At 39.2% G+C, this 14165-nt stretch overlaps 1 protein-coding gene across 1 annotated transcript; it reads left to right on the plus strand.

Annotated features, from left to right (window-relative positions):
- The first annotated feature begins 1671 nt into the window (after positions 1-1671).
- On the plus strand, positions 1672-8252 carry vgll4a (vestigial-like family member 4a). The gene is made up of 6 exons (XM_044038794.1): positions 1672-1754; positions 2257-2407; positions 4006-4168; positions 4489-4711; positions 5034-5148; positions 6031-8252. The coding sequence occupies exons 2-6, from the start codon at positions 2326-2328 to the stop codon at positions 6228-6230; spliced, it is 783 nt and encodes a 260-aa protein (XP_043894729.1). The 5' UTR covers positions 1672-1754; positions 2257-2325; the 3' UTR covers positions 6231-8252.
- Positions 8253-14165: the final 5913 nt, after the last annotated feature.

Raw genomic sequence — 14165 nt, forward strand, 5'->3', positions numbered from 1 at the left:
CAACAAATCAAAGTCTGATGCTTTAAGTCTGGCACACACACACGTATGGGATGCAAAGCAAAAAAGAATTCAAACACCTTTCATTCTAAACAATCATGTAGCTTAAAGTGACACATAAATATATATATATATATATATATAAAATTGTATTTTGTTTGCTATTATTTACTCTCTTTTATTTCTTTATATTTATGTTTATTTATTCCATGTCATTTTAATTCCCCTTTTTCATAGTATTATTATATTAAGTATCTATGGTAATTATTAGTTTGGTAATTTCCTTAGTGTTTAATTTTTACATTTATTTACTTCATGATAACTGTGTCTCTGTTTTCTCAACAGCTAAATCGATGTTTAATGATATATTCTGACCTTTGCATGTGTACGTTTAGTGTATATTAATGTGAGAGTGAGTGCGTGGATGTGAAGTGTATGAAAGGTGCTATATAAATAGAGTTTGATTGATTGTAATGTTAAGTACCGTATCCACCGTGACTATGAATGACACAGACACACTACTGATAGAGGATATTATCGCTCATCGTGATAAAAAATAACTCACAGTAAGTTAATTGTGGTAATTGTGATAATCATGACTGGAGGTAAACATTAATATTTCATGTTAGTGACTTGAAAATGCTTTATAAATTGCGAACATACAATCAATTTTTTTTATGTACCACAATGGGGAGACAAATCTTTCCTTGTGACTTATTATGATCTAATTAATTAGAAAAAATAATGTATCCCATCTGCAACGTTTCTCACCAGCATAAGTGCATAAGTGCGTGTGGCTGTGATGTGCATGAAAGGTGCTATACAAATAGAGTTTAAGTAATTAATTTCAGTGTTAACTACCAGGTGTTGAACAGTGAATTCATTGGGGATTACAGATACCTGGGTGTTGACCTTAACGATAAACTGCCGAGGAGACTGCGGTCCTTCAGAGTGTGCTGGAACCTTTTATGACACAATGGTGGCGTCAGCAGTGTTTTTTTACGCCATTGTCTGTTGGGGGAGTGGATTCACTGTGAGGGACAGGCACAGACCATAAGCTGGTGATGAGAGCCAGCTCAGTCTGTGGACCTCACACAGGAAGTGAGTGATGGACAACTCCTCTCACCCCACACACAACACTTCTGTGCTGAAGGAAGACTGCAGCACCCACAGTATTTCACTACAGACACTGCCTTCTTTAAACACAATCAAAGGCATGTTGTTCTTTAACATAACCTTTTAGAGGGGTCCGGATTAAGGATCTTATTGGTGATGTATATTGCCTGTATACGTCTGCACTTAACTGTATTATATCTCTCTTTATTTACTCTTTTAGTTACCTCCTTTTAGCTTTTATATTCTGTTGTGGGTTTTATATCTGAAATTGTCTTGTTTCTGCAACTATTTGTACTATGTCTGCCGCTAGGACTCCCTGGAAGAGATCTTGTATCTCAATGATATCTTCATATCTGTCACTTCGCTGCTGCAGCTCATACAGTTTAAGAATCTAAAAAGAATATATTAAAACCTTTTATTTTCAGTCATAGCAATAATATGGTAAATCGCAATTATTCTGGTCGGGATAATTGTGGTGGGAAATGTTTGTATCGTCGCATGCCTAACTACTAACTTAGTTTCCATTCGCCTTGTCACCGCTAGGGGCCGCACTCCTCTCTTTTGTCTGTGGTGAGAAAGTGAAGACAGTCAAAGTGGGCCATGGTGTTGTTGTGGAGGAGAAGCTAACTTTTGTCGATGGAGTGAGTAACTCTTGACTTTGACGTTTCACTGCTGTGACGCTTTGTGGACGGACGTAAAGTCATTGAACGTAACCCAACAACAGGTTGTCATTAAAGTGTGTCTCAGGACGGCGTTTATTCGACATTTAGTCACCGAATTGTCAAACTTACTCCAAAGTTGGCGATGCTAACGTTAGCTTGTGCCATGTAGACAAAGTAGCTAAAGTTAACTAGCGACTGTCGTGGCTACTGTAAACAAGTGAACATCGAGGGGGAGCTAACAGCAGTTATATTGTGTATATTGGCGTCTATTGTTGTGCCATATGTTGCTTTAATTGTGGTGAATATGTTGTTTTTGCCTTAACTTTAAAGGCAGTGGAACCCAGCTAGCTGAAGTTAGCCTAGTGCTTAGCCTAGCTGAGCGTATTTAGCTCACATAGCTGCTAATATTTGACTCGCGCCGTCAACTATTATCAATAAATTAGTGTTCTTTTAATTAACTTGGTTCTTTTCTTCAACATAGAATCTGGCCTGCTGTCTTCGCTGGTGTTTCCTGCTAACGTCGATGTTAGCAACTAGCTTGTTCGCGTAAATGCTCTTCACTAGAATGGACCTGTTGAACTCTCAGTTCCTGGACAAGATGAACAATAACATCGGGAGACTGCACTACGACGGTTAGTTTGTCCCAAGGTGTCTCGACATGGCTTGGTTAATTGACTTGTTTTGTGGAAGTATTTATACTCTCTGTGTTTCCCTTATCACCCCATAACCACTTTGAGTAAGTTTTTGGTTTGTGATTTTCGTTGAACTTGTATCTAGGTTATGGCGAGAGTCAACACCTCAAATATACACAGTGGCCTATTAAAGGGATATTGGTGATTGTGGAATATGTGGAGATCTCTGTCTTTCTCTCTTTCTCAAGACAACTTTGTCTATTTCTGTTGTAAAGACATGCTCTAAACTAGAGTATAAAAAAGATAAATATGAGTTGTAGATCATGTACAAAAATAAACAGTATGTACACATGAATGGAAAGTAGATTGCTATGACCAAATTCTATTAGGATATCACACCGTTTGAAGACATGTTAGGAAAGCAAGGACATTGTTACACATCCTCACTTTTTTGTTTTTATGTCTGAATGACACATTATTATTATTTGGTGTATCCATTACAACATTATATTAAGTACTTAATGATAACTTTGCCTCTGGTGTCTCCTCAGCCAAATCGTTGGTTAATGAGTTATTCTGGACTTTGAATGTGTACATTTAATGTGTTTGTTGTATGTATTAATGTGTGTGTGTGTGTGTGTGGGGATGTGATGTGTATGAAAGGTGCTATACAAATGGTGTATGACTTATTGTTAACTACCATAACTAGAGTGACAATGAATGACCCAGAATCACCACTAATAGAGGATATTATAGGTCATTGTGATAAAAAGCACTACCAATAAGTTACTTGTGGGGAATTTCTATTATTGTGATAATTGTGACTGGAGATAAACGTTAACATTTCACGTGAGTGACTTGAAAATCCTTTCTAACTCACTAACTTCTTAGTTTCCACAAATTTTTGTGGTTTATTTTTTAGGATCTTGTTAAAAGGTTTCTGACCAGCACATGTGTAGACAGAAGGCTATACATGTTTAAGTTTTAAAATGTCAAAACAATTATATTAAAAACTTTTTTTCTTAAGATAACCATTGGTATAAATAAAGATGTAATTTCATTGTGTGTCCTTACAATGAAACATCTACATTTGAATACTTGTAAACTGCATGTAAATCACATCCTGATGTTACAAAAACTCTTGGACTCAGCCCGACTTGAATTTGTCAATCCACAAAAGGACATGCAACTCGATTTAGACTTGGACACAAATGACTCTTGACTTCACTTTGACTGGAGCCCTTCGATTTAAAAATACTTGATGCCTTAAAGGCCAAAGGTTATAAAAGTATGTCATTTGAATGCTTTGCCACAAATCAATTCCCTGAATTAACTAATTTAGCAGCTGCACACTTCATTTCCCACAATCCTGTTATCCAATCTATATCCAGTCAAGTTGCAGAAAATATTAATTAAAAGCTAACAGAATATATTTTAGCTGGGTTTAATCTTCACGGTAGCCATATAACATGTAAATGGCATTATGTGGTTTAAGTGTGCATCATGACTTATTATTTGGGATTTAAACTTGTGGAATTTGCATTTAGGTTGAATTTAAATACAACTACGTAACTTGCACTGCTGATTCTTCTCTACAGGTGAGTCCAGGACACCCTCCCTGTCCACTGCTATGTCTAACATAACCGGGCCCCCTCCACACTGTCCAAGCAAGCGAAAATATGGTGAAGAACATATGGATGACCGAATCAACTGTGATGATGACCACATGACCAAAATGAGCAGATTGTTTGCCACTCAGCTGTAAGTATATGTCACTTAGTTGAAAGTAGCATTAATGGCATTGATTACTATATTTTGTGCTATATGATGTGCCAAATATGGATTGCTCAAATTTATTTTCATTGACAGCTTTGAGTATTTTCTTTCTCTTAAATAAATTAACACTGCGTGTATAGTTTTCAATCAGTACCAACACATCTGAATGTTTGTATGTCTTTATCTTCTTGTGACATTTGATAAGGGTGGTACTTTATTTGCCTTAAACACCCATGGCATGATGCATTAAAAGGTGAAGCTTTAAGTAGTTTATATTGTATGTTATGTGTACTTTCTGAATTAAGGGCCCGTCCCTCTGCTGGAGACAACAGTACTGAGCACTGGAGCCACAGTCCTGTGGACCATGTCACATCCTCCTCTAATGGTCTCCATGGGACTCAAATGTTTGCTTCCATTTCTGACTATGCTGTGGATCAGCCTGTGCCTCTGACCAAAAGCAGCCACGATGTTGGTGGAGTTGGTGGCAGAGAGAAGTCTGTCATAAGTGGAACTGTTGAGCGGCAGCAGGTATGTCTGCGTAGGAGATATTTTAGTAATTCAAGTGTTGTTTATTTTCTAAAAAAGTATGTACTACATAATGCATTGCAGTCACATTATTATTGTTACACCAACATTTTTAAGTTTGGATTTTCGATTTTAAATATACATTATAAGTAGATGTTATCTTCAAGTGAAAGCTCATAGCCTGTAGAAATAAACACTAGCTGTGCTTCTCTAAATGTTGTTATATATCAAGTCTCTGTGGAGGAGATCTGTTAGAGCTGTAAACCTCAAGATAATGGTGTTACTTGTCTGTTAGCTGAGCTTATGTAATTTCTCCCACCTATAGAATCGTCCCTCCGTTATTATCTGTGCCCCGGCGAGCAACCGCAATTGTAATCTCTCTCACTGCCACATGAATGGCTCCTCTCCCAGCCCACCTGCTGATCAGAGGAAGGCCAATGGTAAGCCTGTAATTACAACACACACAATGTGCAGTCCAAACCCGTGCACAGGATTCTTCTCTTTTTCTAATGTTGTCAGGTGGAAATCAAAGCTAAGGGAAGAAATAGCTGCATACTATATCTCTTGTTGTGTTATCTTAAGTACTCTTTAATTTAAAACAATGGTTGCATCTGACTTTCAACTTCATAAATAACACCAAACTAATAGTCAGTGGAGCTTCCCTTTGCTTTGCAAAGCACAATATATTTAAAACAAACTTCTAAGATTCTGCATCACATAATTTACCAGCTGCACATTCATTATGTCATTGTCATTCCATAGGAGTTGCATTGGAGTGAAGAGATCACCAGTACACTGAACTAGGGCTTTTTTTTTTTTCAAATACCAATTTTATGAAATCTGTTTTTAAGTCAAACATGGAGCAACTTTCTTTCTGCTCTCATATTTATTCCATGTGCTATCAAGTGTTTAATTAAATTTATTAAGTCACTTTAGATGCTCTCAGCATTCATTAAACACGCACCAACCTCTTGAAACAAAACTCCAACACTCTTCCTCCTCTCCTTTGGGGGAATTAGCTCCATCTCAGGTTATATTGGCATGCTACCATGTTGGAAGTAGCCTTTAAACATGGCTGCAAAGGGATACAAATGGTCATCAGCAATACCCACAACCATGTAATGTGTAGCTACACCATGTTTAACCCTGTTTTATTTCGAGTGTTTGTTTTTGAATTTTTTTTAAATATCCCATTATACATACATACATACATATTACAGTAAATTTAACAGGGTATATCCATGATTTATGATATTCTGACAACGTTCACATGCATGGTAATCATTTTTGATCTCCTCCCTCCACACGCAACTTTACTTTAGCTAATACCGTATGTGACCCTGTTATCGAGGAGCACTTCCGTCGCAGCCTGGGGAAAAACTACAAAGAGGCGGAGCCTGTGTCCAACTCGGTGTCCATCACGGGCTCGGTGGATGACCACTTTGCCAAGGCACTGGGAGACGCCTGGCTCCAAATCAAGGCCAAGGGTGGCGGTCATCAGACACCGGAGGCGGATTCATGAAGCAGAGGGGAGTAAACGATACAATCACCTTCTTAGCCTAGCATCAATTTCCCTTAGCCAAGAACAATGAAAGACAAATACTCTGGTGCTCCACGGCTGTTCACATCTGGACACTGAGGTTGACTTGTTTGTAGAAAAGTCTTTAAAATTCTGAAAGTCTCTAAACTGAAGAAGGAAAAAAAAAGTAAATATTAGATGCCGTCTTTGGACCGGCAGCGTCGTTTGTGGAAATTATACAATCATAGTTTTTATTTTGCATTAATGACGACATTTCTCAAAGCAGGTGGTTGGTTAGTCTAGGTTCTATTTTCTACCTGCTTTTCACTTGCCTTACTAGCCAAAGAAATCCCCTGCCTTTTTTATATCAACAAATAAGCCATAGATCTGGATTTCATGATTGTCATTCTCATATCACGTTCACTGCTATCCCGTCTGTATTACTTGAAAGTGACAGCCAGGTCTCATTTGCACTATTGCGTTTCTGACCGGTGAGGTAGTTGGTGACCCGTTCAAGTTCACGTTGTATTGGAATTATCACAAACGCGTCTAAGGCCGAATCCCGAACTGGACGTATCCACTGTCGATTTATAAGAAGAAGAAAAAAAAGTAAACACCTAAGTTTTATTTTTCCTGTCTATACACTCACTGAGGCTAATTACTTAGTAAAACTAATATCAATCATAGTACATATTGCTAACTAGAAAGCATGTTTTCAAATAGCTGGTTTCTATTACAATCCTTTATTTTATACTATGAATATATTTACTCTGAATTTATTTTTTATCTGTAACGTTTTTAGAAATACTCACTGCTGGTACAGTTGTACTCAATATATTTTTTTGTATCTGGTTTTCATGACTATATGTAGTTCCGTCGTATCCATCTACACACCGCAGCCTCTGGACAGGTTGTCTGAACGCAGTTTAATAAGAAAAAAAAAAGCGTCCGGTTGCTTTGTTATTCTGCAGTGCTGTATGCTTCACACACGGCTGAATGCAGCAAATTCTCACCCTCTGTAGTGAGACTGTAGTGCAGTCTGTTCGCAGTGGCTTTATTTATTCTCAGCACATTTATATATTGACAACAGAATTCTTACTTTGCTTCAGTGACAATTTAATGTCCCTTTAATTTTGAACCCAGAAGTAATTCTGGTGTCAACATTCCACCACGACTGCCTGGCACACGTTTTCAAACGAGTTTATCAAATACTGTTACAAGCATGACTCTTGTCATGTGATTATGAATTTATCATGGGGAGAGCCATAAAAATCAGATTTTTCTTTTTTTTTTATATGCAGTTGAGTTTTGTTTAAAATTAATTTCTTTCCCTCCTGAAAATTGTCTACTTGTAGTAGCATAACCTATTGGTCAACACTGATTAAGATAGAGTATTGTAAATTCAGACTTTTCTATTGTCGATTAACTCGTCTGTGAAAACATATACATTTATATTAATATTTTTACACTTTCTTTGTTGTTACATACACTTTCCTGTCTTTATATTTTATTTTACCCATGTAAGACTATCATTGCGCCGCGCGGAATGATTATAGATATTTTGTTTTCTATTCAGAGTAGTGTACTCGTGTCACATGGACGCACATTATCTTTTCCACCATGCGTTCTGTCTTCTTTTCTAAACGTTGATTACACATTTATCAGACGATTAAAGTGCAGGAACACAACAGTCTTTAGATCAAAGACTTTTCTCAGTGCAGTGTCAGCGAGACCTCTACACTAACAAGTTTAAGGAGTGACTCTGTGTACCATAGTGGAATTTAGGGATTATTATGGGATCTGCTTGTTTGACACAAGTGGATTTTTCTAAGTACTATTAGTCCGTTGTTATTTAATTGTTGTATTTAGACAAGCTGTATCTCAAAGGCTGTTAGATGAAAGGACCTGCTCCAGGTGTCTTCCAAAATGGAAAACATACTGTATGTTCACTTTTGTTCTTACTTCTCTGGAAGAAAATGCCACTGTTTGTACTTAACTTCTTCCAAATAAACATACAACAGTTTACGCTGTGTTCCTCGTCTTTTTCCACCAAATAGAATGTGAACGGCAGCGTGTTTCTTTGTGAACTGTCCAGAGTTTGTGTGTCTTATCGCAGATTGTGCAACAGTTTGTTTTGTGTGTGCGTGTGTTATGTTGTGAAACATTTTATTCCTTTCAGTGTTGCAGACTCTTGAGACAGAAGGTCGAACAATCAGTGCTCACTGTAGAGTCTCTGTTTTACTGGACATTTGCTGCCATAGCAACAAAATGAAGTGATTTGTTAGCACATTAGCCAGACCACTTAGGCTTGGAGCAACAAGGGCTGGAAAATGTCCTTTAAAATTAGATCGTCAGGTTGGAAAATGATGCTGAATAGTTTCCTGAATCAACTTTGGTTCCTTCATCCCTTTGGTTTGGGTGTTCTTATTTGCTCTTTAACAAATTTCTCTGGCTGTTCGACGTCTCTCTTGGTTGTCTGATGATTATGTTGATGTTTGAATATCAAATGCACACCTTTAAGGGATACTCTGGTCTGCTGAGATCTAAAGTAAACTTCACACTGTAGGAGGGAAAAGTCTAGAAACTGTGTTGCACTGCTTTATAATGTCCTTGTGTCGACTTCCCATTTGCAGGTTCAGTTTTAACATCAGTGTTTAACATCTTTCATTATGTACTTTATGGTGTAGTGCAGTGGTTCTCAAACCAAGTACCACCTGAGAAAATATTGAGCTCTCAAAGTAAAACCATTATCGCCAATGTTAAAATACTGTGGTGTAAGTAAAGTCGACGAGAGACTTTTCACAGGTGGCAGATTTATTCCCAATAAGATAATTTGCTGTTTCATCATCCTCTATCTCAGATATACTTAATCCACTCTGATCCCATATGTATATATCTATCCATCCATCTATACATCTATACGTATGGGATCAGAGTGGATGTGTATATACACTACCAGTCTCCTCGGACTGCTCTGGAAACACGGCAGCACGAGATGGTGGCCTCTGCGAGGCAAGGTCCTTTCCTGAAGTGCATATAACAGGCTTACAGTTTTTATTTAGAAGTAATTATACAAATAATGGCTCTAAGGGGATGTCATCAGAAATGTTGCATTACTGCTTTTCTTTGATTTAATCATCCATCTGCACATGTGATTGTCCCTCACCTTGAGACTTGTGTCACCATGGCGATGTAAAATTGAGATCTCTGTGGGTACTGCCTTTGAGGGTTCAAATTTGAATTTAGTGTTTGGGCAACTGTAAGGTTTAATGTTAGGTGTCAAGTTGTGGTGGTCAAGGTTAAGATAAGGGGTTATGACAGGAACAGATGAGGACATTTCTAGAGCTGAGTCACTGTGTTCTTGAGGAGCAGCTGATGTCCTTACTCAGACATTAACTGCTCAAACCTCTTTGGACTTACTTGGCTGTAGACAGTGTTTGGTTGATTCGGTGTCATGGTAACAAAAGACTAGAAAAATTGCTGCTGGAAAAATCCATTATTTTTAAAGTGAGAAAATAGAAACATATGATCGATGAGTCAGCAGTGAGGGCAATTTGACGCACATCTTGGCGTTGACCTGGAAAGCATTTCAACACGTGTTATTGTGATAGAGCGGTAATGGGATTAAAACGGTTTATAATTCTTATGAGGAGCATGTGATTTTTTTTTTTTTCAGAGACCAGCTCTCTTCTCTGTCTGAACCAGCAGATGGCGCTATGAAACCATCATACGAGCGCCCTCAGATTGTCCCTGGAGATCAAACAAAGACTTGAGTCATCCTGGGAAGATTGATTATGGATGCAGCATTTCTTCAGTTTGTTTTTTTAGTCACGTGAAAAGGTAAGACTTAACTTGTATATTATTGTTATTATTATTATTATTATTATTATCACACGTTATTCAACATGGTTCCAATCCTTATAGGCCAAATGAAAATATACATGATGAGTACATACCTCCACTTCAGTTTGGCTAATTTGAATCTTTTATTTTATTTATTTAGTTTGGTTGTTATTATCACCCCTCAGGCTCCAAAAGCCTCTCCAACAGACCACTGCCTCCACAAGATTAGATCCAGCTATTGACCAACAACAATGCCCCCTTGCTTCTGCTGCACCATGCCTGCCTGCCTGCCTGCTCTTGTGGGATTATGGAGAGGAGGTCCACGTTTTTTCTTTCTGTAAAAACCAATTGCAATATCCACACACTAGCATTCATACACAGCACATATATCGTGGCCGATGTGAAATTAGTGCTCGAAATCAGGATGACACATCAGGGTCACGCCAAATTCAGCTCAGCCTCTTCCTTCAGTGTGTGAAGGCCACGAGGAGCATGACATCTGCACTCGCTGTGGCGGACTGGTCTGCACCGTTGACGACTCTGTTGCTTTCTGACATGGTCAAGATACACATTTGTCAAGCACTGTCCTCTTTGATTTCCCTCTCTGTGTTACGTAAAAAGAATGAACCAATGGTGGCGTTTTAACACGGTGCACTCTGGAAGCCATGGTTAATAAGTGTAATTGGATGACTTACTGTAGGCTAAATTAGAAAGTCCCGCGTATCAGCTCACATATCACCTACATCTCGTGGTTTTTTGTTTGCATAATCCCAAATTTGTTGTGCCGAAACAAGATGTAAGGCTTCACTCATATCTTTGAGCATCCCCGGGTGCACAACGTCTGGGGAATTTGCATGATTGCCTGTAGATTATTTGAACATTGTCTATTCCCCTCTCGTGTTTTTTTCTTCTTCTGTGGGCTCTCTGCTGTGAGAATGCACACACATCCTTGGGCAAAATAATCTAAAATAGATCATACAAGCAAGTGGAGTAGATGCACAGGCACAGGAAGCAGCTCACGGGCAGACTTGAGTCATGCTGGCAGGATCATGCACCCTGAGCTGACAGGCCAACACACCCGATTACCAAGCATGTCATTTTTAAAATGCATCCACGGCATCATTATAGGTCACAAACAAACGAGAGACGGGGGGAAAAATTGAGATTTGATGCCGATTTAGCCTGTAACGCTTGACTCTTGAACTTATAGGCATGGATGGAGAGCAAGGTTGCTGCTACTTTTGAGACCGACCTGATGAGCGTCTCTCGCTCAAGCCAACAGTGGCTCATCCATTGTGTCATGTAGACTGCTGGCAATGGCACAACCTCTGTGCAGGGGAAGGGAAGACAACACGGTCACTCTGGATCACAGTCTTGCAATGAACAGAAACAGACCCTGTCAGGCCGTCTCAGCATCAGTGCTCAGCTGCATACCACCACCACACACACACACACACTCACTCACTCACTCACTCACCAATTGCTATTTGCCTTATCCTTACGTCCTCCCTCTGACAGTGTGAAAACAGCCCTGTCTTGATAAGGCCCTCTTGTGTGGTTTGTAAGTTATTCTCTAATTTGGCAATAGCCTGTTAAAGATCCGGTGTGTAACACTTAGCAGGGTTTATAACCATGTTTGTATTAAAGATACATTTTCGTAGCCATAAAGCTTTGTTGCTTTTGTTTTTTTGGTAAAAAACAAATGTCTGCTACATTTAAACTTCAGTGTGACACTGACTGACAAACAAGCGTTTTCACATTTTGAAAAATCTTACTAAATTAACCATATTTTATGGTGTGCAAAGGCAACTATAGTTCCCAGATGTAGAGTTTGTCCCTTTGTTACAATCTACAGTCTCGCCATTAGATGTCACTTACACACTCACCCTTCCACTTCTCCTTTTATGTTGCTTTCTGTCTCAGCTCCACCAAGGTCTTGCCGTGCGCTCTTGGCTTTTTGCTGCCCGGCCGTATGGCCCTTTAACACGGCCAGCCATTTCCAATACAGTTGACTTGGGTTTGATACTTAAATATATTATTGATTGATTTGTAAATGATTGATTTAAAGGGCCATCTGCTTGCACAGCTGAGCGACTGTGCTGCCGTTGTGTTGTCCCCCTTCAAGATAATGAATCGGTTCCAATTAGGGCACACACATACACACTGTTAGTTACAGTACTATGCAAAAATCATTAGATGTGTTGCTTTAGCAATGCTGAAATGACCTTACAGTATAATTATCAATCACTTCATTGGAACATATCCAGAAAATAACACATTTTTCGGAAACAAACCTGTAGTTTGTGTCAAGTAAAACCCCAGAACCCTGTATCTAATCTGTGTCAGCATATATCTGCTGTGAAAAAGGTCCTTTGACAGACATAAAAACAACAAAGCTGGCACTGGAGCCCTGAGACTTTTGCACAGTACTATCAGGACCCCAACATGACGTTTCACTTTTCCCTCTCGTAACCACAGGATGTTGATTTAGAAGAGTAGCCGAGCAGCAGATAAATGTTTGAACCTTCACTAACGGGCATTCTCGTGTCTCATAATGAGGCTTGTTAGGGCTGATGTTACAGCTGCATGACCGAGCGGCCTTAATAAGGAAAGTGACCCAACACCAACGTGAGCGGCGATGCTTCTCCTCTCTCGACAGTGCACTACTACTACTACACTCTTCTGTGGCCTCTACCTCTTTTCACTTGTCTGTCTGCCTCCCCCCCTTTTTTTTGCCACAGCAACCCCACCCCCCCTCCCTCACCCTCTCACCCTCCACCATCACTCCCCCCCCCCCTGTGTGTTTGGCAGTCACACAGTCAGCCATGTGTGTGCTGAAGACGTTACATAATTCCCTCCTTTCACGGCACTCCAGATCAAAGAGAACAAACCAGCACAGAAAAATTGCTCCTTGCTGTTTTCCCCCCTCCATCGCCGTGGTCTTCTTCTTCTTCCTCCTATTCTTCTTCTCCGCCATCACGTTGCTTTATCCGACTTCAGTAGCGAGAGGCTGTATACAGTAGACTGCTGCATTATTATCTGCTTCAGTATTCCCCTTCATGTCGGAAAAACCAAACGGTGCGAACAAACAGCGGGAATGATCAGAGGTGACGCGTGTTGAAATGAAATTTACAGAAAAAGGAATAAAGAAATATGTTCAGGTTTCAGAAGCTAACACCGTTTTTTTTTTTTTTATGATGTGCTCTCTTTCATTTACCTTGCTTTGTACCTCACACATGCAAGGAATTCAAGTTTAGCCCCGTCAGGAATAAAATAAATGGAAAAAAAAATACAAGAACGTGTAGGAAAAACTGAGCGTTTTCACAGAAAAACAGCAACGAAGTTCCATTAGTTTCAGCTTTGTCAGCCTTTTTGCAGAATTCTCTTTGTGCAAACGTGCAGTTTTTCTCTGTCATATTGCTGATATTTTGCGATTTGTAATAGATTGTATAAGAGAAGCAAAAACCTATTCCATTTTGTTGGGTTAGTGGTTGTATTGGACTATATTGTGTGGAATGTTGTCTGCTTATTCACATGAATTGTTATGCTTTATTCTTTATAATGTGCAACCAAAAATAAATTCACATATATCATTAGCTACAATTTAATGAGTTGTAAAAAAGCTTGACTCATTCACTAAAAAAAAACAATGGTCTTTGTTACGTGTAGGAAATAGTGACACAGAGATAGAGATGGAAAGAAAGAGAAAACGGCATCGAATGCTGTCAGAGAGGCCGGGGCCTGTCCACATCCTCATGAGAATTGAAATAATGAGTGTGTGCTGGGAGAAGATTTACCTCCAATGCCAAGGGCAGGCAGTGTATTTTGCAACCCAAGGGCACAAATGACAAACTACGGCAAATAAAAAAAAGCTTTTCAAGCTTTTAGTGCGTAGTTATCAAAGATGAAATGTATTCCCTTTCCCAAGCACGTCAGAGAACCACCGTGGCCTTCACAGACACAGGAAGGATGTTGGTCTTTGTTTGTGATGTAAGCTGCACTTTAAAATGCAAAAACGGGCTACTGTGGAAATATGATGGCACAAGATGGCCGTCTTGGTGCTGGAGGGACCTGTTAGCTACAGTATAATATCAG

The sequence above is a fragment of the Solea senegalensis genome, linkage group LG11 (assembly GCF_019176455.1).
Source record: "Solea senegalensis isolate Sse05_10M linkage group LG11, IFAPA_SoseM_1, whole genome shotgun sequence".
In the NCBI taxonomy this organism is placed as follows: domain Eukaryota; kingdom Metazoa; phylum Chordata; class Actinopteri; order Pleuronectiformes; family Soleidae; genus Solea; species Solea senegalensis.